Source organism: Antedon mediterranea, chromosome 11, assembly GCF_964355755.1.
Source record: "Antedon mediterranea chromosome 11, ecAntMedi1.1, whole genome shotgun sequence".
In the NCBI taxonomy this organism is placed as follows: domain Eukaryota; kingdom Metazoa; phylum Echinodermata; class Crinoidea; order Comatulida; family Antedonidae; genus Antedon; species Antedon mediterranea.
The window spans coordinates 19,217,883-19,234,718 of NC_092680.1; the positions used below are offsets into that span (position 1 = coordinate 19,217,883).

A 16,836-nucleotide genomic window follows, 5' to 3' on the forward strand; every position below is an offset into this window, starting at 1 on the left:
CTGCCAGTCAATATTTTTTGTTGAATTTTTAACCATTTACTTTGTCATTTTATAAGTGAAAACATTATTTTTTTAGGTTTTTGGTGAAGTGAATAACTTTATTAAAACTTCAAAATGGCCTATTCAAAGTCTGATTTAATTGATGTCCTTAATTTTTCATGTTTTTGAGGGACAATAATAGATCTTTAACGAGGGTGATCCATCCAGTCGACGCCTTGATCATTAGTAACCTTAACATCACCAGCCACTCATAAATCATAATTTATACAATAATATTGTATTATTTCAATTCAGTATAAAATATAATATAGATTGCGCATCATTGTATTATTGTTATAATTACCTTGCTCCAATTATTATTTAATTATCAAGATGAACATTACGAATATTTTAATACCTTTCTTTCGGCTGAAAGAACTGTATATTGTATCGCATACAGAAAATGAAATACAAAAGCACAAATAGTTATGCCATGATAACCAGTAAATTATCACATAATGATAAAAATGTATTAATTAATTTCTAAAAATATACAATTTTAACGAATAATTTAAAAAAGTTAGCTGAAATAGGAAGAAAACTGTGGAATTTCATGTTTATGAGAAATATTAATCTCTTATTATTAGAATTTCCAAGAAATTTGTTTACGTGTTGAGGCGTTCACCAGATCTAGTTTCACGATAATTGACCAAAACACTCTTACCGTCTGTCAATGCCATGCACGTGACGAGTGTTTCTACTTGTCATTCTGCTTCGGATGTTATTGTGGTTCGAAAACTAATTTTTCTTTTCAAAGAAATGTTGTCATCAATAACAACATTGACAGTTGCTAGGCGATGGCATCTAGGGAGACAGGATGACCTAAAAAAAGTTTATAAACGTTCAGTCGCGGAGGGCGGTATGCAATGACGTAATCATATTTTGTAAATATCCTTTATTGTGGTCGAAGTGTGGTTTTAAACTTTGTTTTCTTTAATATAGCTAGATGCAATTTTGTCTTGAGGTAAATCCGGGTCCTGTCGATTGTATTCTATGAAAAACATAGCGTAACAAGTTAACGAACTTAAATGACCTTCAAGCCTTACTATATAAAAGAGCACATTCTGAAAAGGCAAATCAATGAAGAAATACTTTCAAACGAGTCGATATTAAATTTTACTAGCACGACTTATTTTTCGAAAAGTAAAAAGTAACGTTAAAGAAAATGTTCATTGTGATAGCGTTTGCGGTGCTTTGCTGTTCATTGGGCCTACAGATTCACGCGGCACCTGTAATAGATGGAACGGTATGTGAAGTTTTTACTTTCTTCATTGTATTTAATTTGAGAGTGATACATTTAAACTCAGTGTAATACTTACTTTTAATTAACTATATCAATGAGCAAGAGTAGACCTAAATGTATTAGACCATGTATTTCTGTCGGGAACTTTCATGGGGAAATTTCCAAGGTGTAATAGTTATAATATTTTAGGATGTATTTATTAGGGAGCTCTTACTTATTATTATTATTATTTTAGTTTTTACATCTCAATCATTTATCAGAAGTAGTTTTACAAAAAGTAGGATAGTCACAAACGCTGTTGTAATGCCCTATGCACTATTTAAGAAATGTGTAACACCCATAACTGTTATACAACAACAAAGTGTTTTTACAATTATTCATATTGCGCTTTATAGTAGTATCACAGCCGGCTGTGATCGAATTAGGCCTAACTGTTATGATTAATCATTATAATCATTTACTATATTATATGGGTGCATTTGGCAAGGGAACTTGTCTAGAGAATAGTCCGAGTGTTGTAATATATTTTGAAGGGGAGGGACGCGAGTGCTAAAGATTGTTTAATTAAGTTCTGTCCTCCATTGGAATGTAGTGGCGGCCCGGGCTAACAATGCTTATTGTTTTCACCAGTTAGTAGGCCTACGTCATTAGTGTAGGTTTAAATTAACTCTATACATCTAGGCCTATAAGTTTAACCTTTGAAAACGGTTATTTGTTCTGCCCTTTCCGTTTGATGTCATCAATCGTTTTAATTGATATACAGAGGAGGTTGTACAAATTGACTCTCTTCCTTTTAAGACCGAGAAAACTGTTCACAGACACGGAAATTCAGTTGATCATTACCGTAAATGTTCTTGGCAAAACACACGCCTTGTCGGACCTTTTGAACTTTGATTAAAAGATCATGAAAACATTACATTGGATCTTAACATACGAAACATAACAAAACAATGGTACGTTGACAGCTAATGGAAAATGGTAAACCGCACCAAAATCCATGCGTTTAAAAAAATGACACCGTGTCATTAGCATGACAATGACAATACATGACTCAAAATCACTAAAAGGAATGTGTAAACATATTTGTACGATAATTCACTAAACTTGTTTATACATCCATTAATCATGATTAGATCTGAATCCGTATTTGTTTTATTTCTCCTAAACTCGGCTGAATGAACTAACTGGGTGAGACGGTGAATCTGAATGAACTAAGTCGGCTCGAGGGAGAATTTGTTTGAGTGGAGTTATGGCTTGAAAAAAAAAATCTCCAATTTTAATTGCAGCATTTTACGTAGTAATTAAACTATATATTAACACATGTACATTGTTGTCTAAATAAACAATTATTTACAATACATTGTATTGCAGGAATTTTTGCAAAAGTACAAATATCTTGAAAGCGGTGAAGATCGCTCGTCGTTGACAGAAGAAACAGTAAGAGAAGCTGTCAGGTCATTTCAACTGTTTAACGACCTGACTGTATCAGGAACCATGGATCAACAGACCCTTGAACTTATGGCTAAGCCCAGATGTGGATTGCCAGACCCAAACGTTACGAAGATTGTACAGGCGGGTGCACCTGTATCTATCGTGAGGGGTTATAGCGCTGGAGGAAAGTGGACCAAGACAGACCTAACTTACAGGTAACCTATTTTTCCTATATTTAATTATGATATAAAAGAATAAAAGTGGTGGTTCACGCAATAAACGTACAAGTAACTCACAAAAGAGAAAAGTAAAATCTTAAATTCAGGTTGTATAACGTAACACAGGGCCAATGTTTACATTGAGCGTTTCGAATTTAATCCTAATTTTCTATCAATTGTTTTGTTATTTCACATTTTATATAAAAAATAATATACACACAATAATCATATTTACACTTTGTGAAAAATTTAATTTGCCTTTAATTTGCGTTTCCAATTATAAATACACTATTTATAGATATTGAGAATACTTCATGATAAACATTAGCAAACTAGCTCCTCCCTCGACTATTATTATACCCAATATTTCAATTATAGGCCTACATGTCTGTTCGCTATTTCCCTATCTGTGTTGCTAAAATAGTAAGATACCATAAGAAGTGCCCATGTGAATATTATTCCACGCAAGATATAGCTGAATATGTTTAGGTATTTTTATCTTCTTGTTTTATTGTATAGGAAGTTATGCAGTATAGTTTTAACATTTCGCATTATGATGATACGCTGATTTTGTATTTGCTTTACAGAATTGAAAATTATTCAACCGATTTAAAAACGACGGTTATTGATAAATTAATCAAAAAAGCATTTAAAGTGTGGAGTAGAGTGACTCCACTGGTGTTCACCAAAATCGACCATGGTACTGCAGATCTTATGATAAGCTTCGCTTCTTACAAACACGATGCTGACAGGTGGGACTTTGACGGTCCAGGTGGTACTCTAGCCCATGCGTTTATACCGTACAGCGGCGGAAGGTGGCCGTTAGATGGCGATGTACACTTTGATGATTCCGAATATTTCAGAAGTAATGGGAAGAATGGTAAGTTTAGACACATTTGTACTGAAACTAGAGAGACAAATTTTAGTGCGTCCTATAAATAAAACTAAAATAAACTAAATATTGATAAAGCAAGAATATAATTTTGAAGAGAAACATATAATACATTATTTCTTCCCTCGCTTTATTCATGCTCTGTCTACACTATCAAACTAGTTTGACAAAAAAAAGTGTGATGTGCCCAAATATGGTAGTGATATGCCCAAATATTGTAGTGATATGACATCATCGTGTGTATATAGGCACATCACATTTGTGTTACATAACGTTTGATACTGTAGACAGTGCTTTACAAATGTTTAATTCCTTGTATATTTGTTTTCTATCATTGTTAGGCATCAGTCTGTTCATTGTGGCCGCGCATGACATTGGTCATGCCCTGGGCTTAGAACATTCATCTCGCCTTTTTCTGTTTAATTCCTTGTATATTTAGTCTGTTCATTGTGGCTGCGCATGACATTGGTCATGCCCTAGACTTAGAACATTCATCTCGCTTTATTCTGTTTAATTCATTGTATATTTGTTTTCTATCATTGTTAGGCATCAGTCTGTTCATTGTGGCTGCGCATGAGATTGGTCATGCCCTAGGCTTAGAACATTCATCTGATCCTACGGCTTTAATGGCACCCTTCTACAGATATGTTGAAGACTTTTCTCTTCCCGATGATGACGTCAATGGTATTCAGTCAATCTACGGTAATTCTATAATTATTAATATTAATTAATTATAATAATGCTTTTATTTGGCGTAATTCAAATGAGGTACATCCATATACTTATTTAGAATCTTTGCTTAACTAAACCCTTTACCAGCTATATAACAAGCATTGACTTATCAGTGGTATGTAACGTGTGTTATAATACTGTTCCATGAAAACCATTATTGTTGATAACGACTAAATTATTTCCACAATAATGAGAGTCAAATTTCCCCAATAATTTTCCTGACAAAATGAAGTCACTCAGTACAGAAAACATTTTATATATTATAAATAATTATTAACTTGATTTATGTTTAACTCAATTTTAGGAGAGAAGGTGGACGAAATTCCTGATTCTTGCAAAACATCGTTTGATGCCGTAACAACGATCCGTAATCAACTGTTTGCATTTCAGGTATACCATAACAATCTGAACTTTAAAAATACAACATTAAGCCAATAGTCTGAACTGAACTCAGCAATTGTTTCTAAGAATTGATCATTAGCTTGATTGATTTACTGTGCATGTAGTTAGTCTATTACGTGACTAGCTTACCTGGATAAAACCGATATGGACCCTTACCCCTTCGAGGGAGAACAACCGAAAAGTAAAAATATTCTTAGTATTCCCCTTCAAGCTAGTGGTATCGTCCGTGTCCTCAGGTGGGTAGCAACTCCCATACATACCTCACCATTTCTTTTCAAGACGCAAACAAAACAGGGAAGAGTGATTTAAACGCACATCTCACTGTTAGCCCTACATACCAAACTCCTTCTAAATCCAAGAATTGAGATATGAAGTGTACCAATGAAGGAACTGTTGTATTTAATCATACTTAGGCCTACTTAGTCCAAATTGGAAAAAGTACAATAAATGCACAACTGATCTTCCTTCCTGTAAATAAAAAAAAATGTTTGTCTATTTTCAGGGCGACCGTGTCTGGAGATGGGGAAATGGAATAGGCCACAAAAGAACAATGATCACATTAGACGCTGAAAATGGCGAAAAATCAAGTAACCTCTTTGAAAATTTACCAGGAAGTGTAGATGCTGTTTTCGAAAGCACATTCGGAGGCGATGTATTTTTCTTTTCGGGTAAGTCTAACTTAAAGGAAATGTTTATGTCCAGATAAATACAACTTTTAACTATATGACTACCTACGTCTTGTAGCCCAACTGGAACTCGATGGGAGGCCCTGCTACAGAAAACCTATTACTAGTTAATTTTAAAACATAATACAGTACAGTAATATGTTTGTGTTTTTTTCCATTTTGATTTTCATGAATTATTTTTTACCATGCTATTTCAATACTTGCTTGATATTAATAATACTACGTGTCTGTGACGATATTTATAATTTTCCTAACTTTTTATCCATTTCTAATAGGTGATAAATATTACAAATATACCAACAGTTACAACTACTCTGAATCTGGAAATATTGCCGATCTGATTCCAAGCCTGCCATCCGACCTCGACGCAGCTACTGTCGTTGGAGATGAGGGCGACATCTACTTCTTCAAAGGCTCTAATTTCATGATCTACAATCATTTATCAAAGGAATTGAGCGAAAGTTTTGCAATTTCTGAAACATTTGAAAGTGTTCCTTCTGATCTGTCAGCTGTGTTTTATGAAGACCGTGCAAAAGGTAAATCGTTATATAGGCCTGACTGTATGTATCTCAATGTTTATTAGTTAACTCATGTATGTCTAAAGCTCTGTCTATACTATACTATCAAACATTATATGATAGCAAAATTTGATGTGCCTATAATATAGACATAAAGATGTCATATCACTACCATATTTAGGTATATCACTACCATATTTAAGCATATTACTACCATATTTTGGCACACCACACTTTTTTAAATAGTGTACTTAAGTAATAACCAACCGTCGGTCTGTTGCATACAGATTTTTGTCATCAGCGTTTCATCTTCTTGTTTTACCAAAAATTAACGCAACTTTTAAAACTTCATTACGATGTATGAAAATAGATGAGTTGAATTTTGTTCTTAATAATATTTTCTACGTGTTTCAGGTTTTCTCTATTTTTTGAAAGAAGACCTAAAGTTCGTCAGATACTCGACAACTAAAGACCGTGTCACTAATACCAGTCTCTTCAACGTCAAATTTTTGAAGTGCAAAAAGGCCAAGAAAATGACATAAAGTATAAGCCTATAATCATAGAAGATTGAATCATAGAAGATTGAATTATAGAAGATTGAATCAAAGAAAATGACGGCATGATTTGATTAGGATGAACAAAATGACGACGTGTTTTACGACACACAATTTTGCTAACTTTTTATAACTGGATTTTGTAATTTTTTATTTATTTATTCTGAAGTATTTTAATTTATGTTTTGCCTTCATTAGTGCTGACACGACACTTTTACTTTACTTTTAATAAATTACTACTTTAAGACAATTCTGTACATAATTTAAATGCAACGACGTTTGTGCTACGTCAAATTTTATTGTGGTTTAAAATTAATTTATATTTCCGTGTCTTGTTTAAAGTAGTGTTAGTATACTCATGGAGATAATAATAAGTCTTATTTCTCCATGGTATACTATGCTGTAGTTGCATTTCTACTTCTAACGATATTTGTAAAAAGTAATTAAATTATTTCTATAAAGACTTTCTAAAGACGAGAAAAAAAGTACTGTAATCTAATATATTACGGTATAGTTTTCAGAGTAAAATTATTACCAAAAAGATGCATTTTCTAAATTGTTTCCAGTTCTGGAAATTTGTATTGTGTAATACAGTAATGACAACATTTTAATAAATCGATTTTATATCATAAAAATGTGTTTTAAGTTGTTATAAGGTTTTGATTTTCTAAGGTCAATACTTAATTTTTACGTCAATACAAGTGACATTTCGATTTGAAAAAAAAAACAAGGCCATATACATGGCTGCAGTCGCGTGCCTAAATTTGAGTTAGTGTTTACCGACCGACCGACTTATAGTGAGCTGTAGAGTCGACAAAAAGTATAACTTAACAAATTTAATCATGCTGAGACGTTCTGCAATTACGTAACCACACACAAGCAATTGACCAATCGCTAACGGAATGGACCATCCGAAGTGCCGCTTGATATGTCAACACACTGGTGGCGTTGAGCCTACGTCGTTGCGTTACATTACGTCCAACGTAACACAACGTACGTGAGTTTACCAATCACAAGCGATGGATTATTCGAACCGTTGCTTGTCATTGGTCAACTCGCTTGCGTTGCTTCCTAGACGTCATTACGTTGCGTCTCTAGTGGGAACCAATCTTTAAGCATGATGCTCGACGATCAGGATAATGAGTTGGAATATCAGTCTGAAATGAAATCTAAGAAGTGTGTAATAATATTATATATTGCAATTATCAGTAACAAATTTAGGTAAAATCAAATATAATGCTTAATACCCAATGTGCCCCTTTCTATGATCACGTAAACACCTCCTTAAAGCGTGGTTCCCACTAGCGTCGCAACACAAGGACGTAACGCAACGCAAGTGAATTGACCAATCACAAGCGATGGCTTATTCGCTTGTGATTGCTAACTGCCTATAACTTCGCTTGTCATTGGTTAAAACGCTTGCGTTGCGTTTACGTCCTTGCGTTACGTTCTAGTGGGAACAACGCTTTATGTGTATATATTTACATTGATGTTTGATTTAAAGGTAAAACAAACATGATACTTGTATTCTATAATCAAAGAAATAAAAGGGAGTTTGTGTATGTAGAGATATCATATTGGCTTAGTTCAGTAGCAAGGTACTTTTGACTATAGAATCGGTCATTCGCACCGAAACTAGTGACTGTATCTCTGATTTGTTTATAGACCACTTAGCAAAGTGCTGACAACAGTAATAATTTAAACCAATCTTGAAGAATAATTGATTAATCAACTCGAAGCTATTCATCAAAACGTCTAAAATTGTTACAAAATCACCAGTTTGTAATGCTGTTCGTCGGTTGCTAAAGGGTGTGGAGATAACCTTTTTAACATGTTTGTATTTTGCTACAGGCAGCCAAAAGTACCACTCAACGAAAGATAGGAGTGATATACCGCAATTTCATAGTTATCAGTTATACATGTTTAGTTGCTAATATTACGATAAATTATAATGCCAGTAATCTTGCATTTTATTACGTCACATACAGGCCTCTTGTTACGCATTGGTAATAAGGTACGGTAGGCCCGAGGCCTACATTCTTAATTTTCGCTGTACCTGCCGATTATATCGGTACCAACGTAATTGGTACTATGTATAGTGTCAATAATATATACCGGGAAATGGGCGACTCTCTTCCCCTTCTCACTCTCTTCCCTGTCCCCCACTACAGGTGCTACCACTGATCTGATCTATTTTCTTAATTGTAAAGTATCTGTTAATAAGGTATACTGTACTGGTTTTACATCTGGCTATTTTCAACGGTTGTTGTATTTATCCAAATCCGGAACAGGTCCCAATTTATTTAAAGTGGCACTTAAATAAATATTTGTTTTTCTGGATATCAGTTACGTCAAACCACTGTATCGAGTTTGAACCCATCTAGATACCATTTATATACCATCATCAATTCTCCCATGCGTTGTTTTTCACGTATCAGGGTCAGTTTATTCAACACAGATCTAGGCCACAGTGTCGATTACTTCTGTTAACATTTTATTTACAATAAGAAAAAATTATAATAAAACTGAAAAACAACAAATTATGAATATTTTTTCTCGTACAAAAGTAATCAAATCAGACACATTTCATCCGATTCATGAATTGTCATACAAATATTTCGTGTTTTTGTGTGTAGTATCGTAACAAACCATTATAGCAGCACATCTGCGTAACATGTAAATTAGGTATAATTGAATAATAACGTTACGGGTATTCACAGGACCACATGACAAGTAACATGTGATATTACTGCATATAAGGAAGGAAGGCTCCAAATTAGGTACGTGTTTGGTGTTATGCTTTCTAGGTCTATTAAATACTGAATACTTTTAATAATAATTAACACTGTTCGTTACAAATTAAAGTTTCGCAGCGTAAAAGTGTATAATTAATGCTGTTTAACAATATAACAAATGTGTAACAGTCTTGGTGTAAAATGCCGCCAGATGCGATGGTACATAATTTTAATGTCGTATGTTAATCAAATTTGTGACATGAATTTGTAGTATTATCAGTTCGTTAATTTATATTAAATGATGTCAATGAAATACTCATTCCGTGTATTAAGTACGGTAATTGAGTGCTGGCATTTTGTAGTTAGCTCACTCACGTATAAACATAGTTTCTACAGCAGGAGTTCTCGCGAATTCTGCAGGTTTTAACTATACCTTCTGTTTGCCCGATTGGTGCCCATCGCGCTGAGCCTACTATCCCCTGGCCTAACTTCCGTGGCCTAACTTATATTCCGAACAATCAAATACCCATTCTCTCTTTATTTTACTCAGAGGCTCCTCATAATCCATGGTCTATTTAATAAGCTTCCAGCATACATAAACCGAATGAAACGAGTAAACTGAATATTTAAAAAAAAGTTAGTTGACAGTTAGCCTAAATATCACATACTAATTGATTGTTGTAATTATGGATATTAATGTAATCTTCTTTATTTCAAAATGTAGTCTACCTAACCACCACGTCATCCATTTTAGTAATTATTAATAATAATTATTATAATTGTAATCATGGTCATTTTCAAAACTGTTGTTTCATTATATTTTTGTGATTTATATTTAGCATCTAGGCCTATTCGCTGATCTATACTGTTTTTGTGTAGATATGTTCATACTTTCAGACCTTCATCATTAGCAGTCGCATGATTTCACAGCAGTAATTCGCCTAATAGATTCCCTTTCGGCCGCTTGAAACTTGATCGGCTAAAGTAGCCTACTTTTTATACACCCTTTACGTGTGTTTAAAAGCGCAAATTAGATTTCAATTTGTATGACAGTTGCTTTTCCTTCACTGATACAAAAGCAAGTAGCAATGTTTCCGCCCAGTGGCGTGAATTTAAGACACTGTTTATGTAACTTGTTCATTTCTGGTTTTAGTTTGAAATTCATTACTTGACCTTCCTAACGTACTATAATCCAGGTATATCGACTGTGCATAAAAAAATAATAATTTTGCCAAGTATAGTACTGGCTTTCAAGTGTACTACTTTGTTTTGCTTTTTTTTTTTGCTTTTTTTTTTCCTTTTATTATTTTAGTTTATTACTTGTTTCATAATTTTTAACGTTTCGTCCTAATTTTGGACGTTACAGAACATTCTATCGCTTTAAAAAAAATCGATATATTGGTGATGTTACTATTGCTTCAATATAGGGTGAAATAACAAGAGCACGTCCTCTGTTGTTCTCGATTGGCAAGTATTTCGCTCAGTTTCTGAGTGTATAATTTATTTAACATATTTTTTTTTATTCAGTTCATCAGAAAAACCATAGGCCTACAGAATTAAAACATTGATGCGTAGCGCTCGCACAACATAAATAGACCAGTTGTTATTTCTATTTTCGTGGTACAGTATTTGACTAAATTTGACCATTTAACCTACATTCTGAATATAGTATTTTCTTACACTTGGCAAATTTTCATTACAGTTTAACGTGAAAACAATACAAAACTTAAGATGTCAGTTGATGACCTACATTTATACGGCGGTCCTACACTAGTAATGGATTTCGTTCAAAAAAAGTCTTGATTTGAGTCACAATGTAGATCACTGATAACTTCAATTGCGCATGCGCGAAAAATATGTTGATATGCATGCTGCACTGAGACCGAAGATGTGGGCCTAACAATTCATCTTCGGAATTGGAAGTGTATTTGAGATAAAGATGTATGACCCTCCAATACTTTAAATGGTGCCATCTTCTCAATAAAAGTTCAATAGTCATAGAAAAAGTATTCGTCAAGGATTTTTAGCACGGACAAAATTAACTTGGCTTCAGTTCATCAAGTGTAATGTTAGCGTACACCAGAGTTTCACCAGCGTAGTTCCTAGTAAATCATCTTTAGTAAATCGTTCTTGGTATTCGTTGATTTGACGTGATAGAACTGTCATTCGTAATATCTTTTTATTGGTATTCGACGGGGGACAGATAGCCTGTCATCTGCTTAAAATAAAAAGGGAAGTTTTTATAGACAGTAAATTATGCATTTAAAAGCTTTTTAGAATACTTGGATGAATTTTTAAGGTGGAAGGTAATTTTTATTATGTTATATTCAGGAAAGATGCCGTCAAAACTTGTTAAATCACATATTCGAGAATGTAAATAGGCAGCAGCGGGGTAACGGAAACCAACAACTAACTAAAAATACACAATAAAATACATTTTAAAAGGAAAGGATAAAATTAACACGAATTGAGTAAGTTGAAATTGCTTGTGCTGTTAAAAGTACAGATCGCTTTATAGGGACATGCTACCTCGGACATCCCAAGCTACGGAACCAACGCACGACTTGCCTTCAATATCGTCGACTAATTACGATGATATTGATAGAGATCGACAGAACAACAATGTTTTAGATGCGGGAATTAAACAGAAGAAAGGTGCTAAACGTATGGGCCCCAGACCTCCGATCAAACCAGTACAGCGCATGGCAGCCAACGCACGTGAGAGGGCAAGGATGCGAGTGCTCAGTCAGGCATTTTCTATGTTAAAAACCACCTTGCCCTGGGTACCAGCCGATACAAAACTTTCAAAGTTAGATACACTTCGCTTAGCATCTAGTTACATTGCACATTTACAAAGTGTGCTAGATGACGAGGACCAACCGGATTCAATGGGAACTCATCCGATAAATCTTGTAAGTATATTTGATTTGTTTTATCGTATGATACGTGTATATATCCATTGTTTGGTTACTCGTTTTTTAAAAGAATATTTTTAGGTACAGTATTGTTTAAAATGTAGTTGTGCACGTATGTTATGTATTGGTTAGGTATCGTTCCTGATTCATACCGGTACGCTGTATCAATATCGTTATCAGTATCGTTATCGGTGTCATTCGAATTGCTTATAGTGTCTATTGTTTTTTTTATTTCCATCGTCCGCGTTTTTTTTATCTAACTTCTTTTCATCCCATATTCAGCAAAAAAAATACAATAAATGGTTTTATTCTATATTTTAAAACGTTGTTTCTTATCATAAGATAAGATAAAGAAATGTTATTGCAATCTATACAATAAAAATATATGAATGAAGTTGAACAAAATTCACATTGAAATTAGTACGAAATCATTCTATGATACATAAACAACATGAACCTTCAATTTGTTATGTTTTTCTTAGGAGATAATTTGAAAGAAGTAAAATAAACTCAGTTAAGAATAGTCTGTACACAGGAGTGCATGCACCGGTTTGGATACTAATTTCAGAATTTACAACCGAATCAAACATGACCGTCGAATGCTGTTTATTTAGACAGGCTTCATAAAATGATAGTCTTCGTGTAGGCTGCCGCGTAACTTACACTAAAAGATAAAATGTAAAACTTACAGCGCAGGCGCAAAGACGTAATGTGACCAATCACAAGCGTCCATCGGCTCAGCATTTTGAATACGTCATTAAATTAATTATGTGCGCGCTGTGTCCGTACGTCACTTTTTGTGTGTCCTAGTAACTTAACCAAGGTGAAGTTTCGATATTATTTTTGTGAGATTGTCTGTTTTAAAAACTTGTTTAAAACATTATAGACAATGATTTATACAAAATAAAATGTCATTTCTATTAACATAAAATATCAATCAAACCAAAAAATCAACTATTGATTTATTAAACCGTACACAATCAAAACAACGTGTTTTATTCTTGGTAGTTTGTAGTACAAATCTATACCGTAAGTCGCTAATTATAACAAGCCTAAATAATAATTTGGGTGTAATTTCTTTTCGTTTTTATAAAGGATAGGCCCTATACTACGATTTTCTGGTGATTTCAATATTCATAGCTAACTGTAACCAAACTTCTGTGTGGCCTACATTTGAGAGTAGTTGTTACTCACAGTTATTAACGTGTTCAAATCCCCGTTTACGACTGTTACATAAACGTCCATTACGCGATGTCTATAATTTAACGACTTCTTTTCATGCTAACAAAAAACTAGGGAGAAAAACAAATCAAAGGTCATTGTAAGTGTCGTCCGATAATATTGACATTACAACGAATAATTTCCTTTTTAAAATTAGCAAAATGGATATATGTTGTACCGGATACAACCAAGCTGCAATATCAACAGTTTACTAAGCATATTGAATCATGGTTAAAGAATAAAACACTGTTGTGTATAAACACTGCTCTGAATTTATCCGGCACCCAGATTTATGCCTATTGTCTGTTAAAAGCTATGCGTTCTCCTAGCTACCGGATTCCGGTCCGACGTGAAAAATACGTTTAAACAGGGAAAATGTAATTTCACTCTACCCTGATTCAAGTAGCAACAGGACCTGCCAATGTACTTTTTTATCCGCAATACTCATCGGTACAACCTTTGACTACAGTCACCAACTTTCTTGTTTATTATTGGTTAATGGCTTAGCCGGTGGCGAACAATTAACAAATCTACCGTAAATAATTTGCAAGATTATGCCGCTCTAAATCCGGGTCACTTGACTTCTCATCTCAACTATTTATAATAAAAACTATCAATGCAATATCAATGTTCTTGCTAGTTGTGAAGTTAATTCTATTTGAATTGAGCAAGCCTCATTATTTGAAATATTGCACGTCAGAGCATGTTAAATAAAACATGACATTTATAATGTTGTAACGACATAGTGTTTGTATACGGGCCTTTTTCTGTAGCGAAAAATGTTGACACAGTAGTACTTACCGTATTTAATCTACAATGTTTAGAACTTTTAAATCAGAGCTCACAGAATAAAAAAATGTGTTAATTAAAATAAAATGTTTAAATGTCAATTGACTCCAACCTTCTCATTTATACTATTAATTCTCTCTATCAATTAGGAAATTAATTTCTACCAGCTAATACTTTTGTTTCGACATCACCAATTCGGACACAGATAAACTTTGATTTCGTTCTTTTCAGGAAAGTTACATGATCGCAGTTGAAAACTTAACTAACTTTTCTTGTACGGAATAAATGTTCTCGCGTACGGAAAAATTAATCTCAGAGGCCGACTGTGTTCCCTCAGTTTTAATCCTATAGCTATATAATCCTTTACTCTGTATTTGTTTAAATAATAACATTCAAAATGATGGAACTCGATATCGGAAAATATTACGTTTTTGCAGAAAAGCACATCTTCAATCATTTGTATGATTTTGATTTAGTCATGGAAACAGCGATACAAGAATCCCAGGCCTAGTTAACTCATAATTTTTTTGTTTTTGATATAATTCACAGTATGCAAATGAATGTTTTGAATTCATTGAATAAAGATAATAATAATAATAATTTCAAAAACTATTCAACTCATAAACATTCATTATTTGTATAAAACTGCGGTTGTTATTCTTCAGTTCAGTCATTTGAATTTTTTGTTTCTTTATAGACCTGGCCATTCGCATCGACGTCTCGCTCACCTATTTCAAACGAAGACGAGAGTCCCGATGAAGATGGAATTGATCTCAGCAGCAACACAACAACCTCAGACACAGAATGATATTATTGCAATGCTGCCCTTTATGTATTATTGCAATGCTGCCCTCTATGTTAAACATAAAACTCTGAACACTAATGAAATTAACTGGCACAACTCTAATTAATTTACTTGACTTACTTGATTTATTTCTTTTGGATGTGATATTGATATTATTATATAACGTAAAACAAAATTAGGATTTGACAGTGGCATTAAATGGTATATTTTTACACTGAATAACCAATTAATATACTTATTAAACGTTTGTTTTCTTTTTAATATTGTTGTTACCTGGTTTCTATTTTGTGTGTTGTAAATTTTAAACAAGCATTCATAGTCCTAACACTAAGAAAGTGAAAAATGACTATAACACTGTTTCACAACTGTAACAAAAGTTAATCTTCAATCCAAGCAGTTCCCATCATTTAATAGCATCAAATCGAATTTGTTAAACCATTCACACAACGTATATTGTATTAATAAAAGTAAAATCAATGGATAACGAAAAAATAATTGTCCTAGCGCACAGTAAGTTCTCGTCTCAAACTAAAACTACGAAACTCTGTCCGAGAACAAAACAATCGGTTACTAACCCCTCTAGTTCTTGTTAGATAAAATGTAGCATCCTATTTAAAAAAAAAATAAATATATAATATTCAAATAAAAAAATTGTATAAATTTGTATTCTTAGATTTTAAGATTTATATATATTTTTATATGGTATAGTTTATTCCATTCTGTAAGGGGTGGGTTTCCCGCTGTTGAATGAGTTTGAATAAAATAAAATAAAATAAATAAAATAAAAAGACACTAATTGATAGTACAAAACCAGGAAAACAATGTCCGCGTTGCCGTATAGGCTATGATCAGCACAATAGAGAGCTTTCGATATGTATATATTGTGTCGTTGGTCATACCTAGAAACCACCAAAATAGTATCACGAGGAATAGCGAGGAAGCACTTCCCGCATGCGCACAATTAAATTACCACATGACTTGTCCCATGTCGTTGCAAATAGAATGCTCCCTGGTATTAGTACCGAACATTTTTCATCAAACATTTTCCATGCAGTAATAAGTTCCTGTATGATAATGGTAAGCTATTGTCTTTGGTTGTATTCTCACTAAACAATACTTATACAAAATGACGATATATTATAGATAGTGGAGAAATGTAATGAGGTTTTAAAACACTATACACCCCGGAATACTGTATTGGTAAATTTTGCTGGCGGAATTTTAACTCGCAAACCGTACTTCAAGTCGGTGAATTAGTCCATACTTTAAATGTAAGTATTTAATTATTAGAACCGTACATAAGATGGATGTGATCTGGTCATAATAAGTATTTGCTCAGTAAAAGCAAACACTTAACTTATTTGTTTTTTCATTGATATCATAAAGTAAATTAAATAGCCTATTTCTACCTTTATGACGCATAGTAGTGAGGCACAATATAGCCCTTTTACTACTATCGGGTAGGTGGGATATCTTCCTCGAATTCTATCCGTCTTTCCAGCCATGACGCGTTGCTTAACCCACTGTTTAGAATATTGTTGCATCACACAGAGAAAAGATAGAAATCGAAACCATATCCTGTGGGTATAAGCAGGGAAGAGTTTAAAATAAGCCTATCATATTCTGTGAATGTTATTGTTTTCTATTGTTTCCGTT

The 16,836-nt window shown here is 33.4% G+C and overlaps 2 protein-coding genes across 2 annotated transcripts; both read left to right on the forward strand.

Annotated features, from left to right (window-relative positions):
* The first annotated feature begins 1,113 nt into the window (after positions 1-1,113).
* On the forward strand, positions 1,114-7,303 carry LOC140062755 (collagenase 3-like). The gene is made up of 8 exons (XM_072109080.1): positions 1,114-1,285; positions 2,654-2,928; positions 3,519-3,811; positions 4,370-4,525; positions 4,860-4,945; positions 5,460-5,625; positions 5,919-6,179; positions 6,576-7,303. Exons 1-8 carry the CDS (start codon positions 1,205-1,207, stop codon positions 6,701-6,703), a joined length of 1,446 nt encoding a protein of 481 aa, XP_071965181.1. The 5' UTR covers positions 1,114-1,204; the 3' UTR covers positions 6,704-7,303.
* Positions 7,304-11,324: 4,021 nt separating this feature from the next.
* On the forward strand, positions 11,325-15,365 carry LOC140062777 (musculin-like). Its single transcript, XM_072109105.1, has 2 exons — positions 11,325-12,362; positions 15,073-15,365. The coding sequence occupies exons 1-2, from the start codon at positions 11,973-11,975 to the stop codon at positions 15,181-15,183; spliced, it is 501 nt and encodes a 166-aa protein (XP_071965206.1). The 5' UTR covers positions 11,325-11,972; the 3' UTR covers positions 15,184-15,365.
* Positions 15,366-16,836: the final 1,471 nt, after the last annotated feature.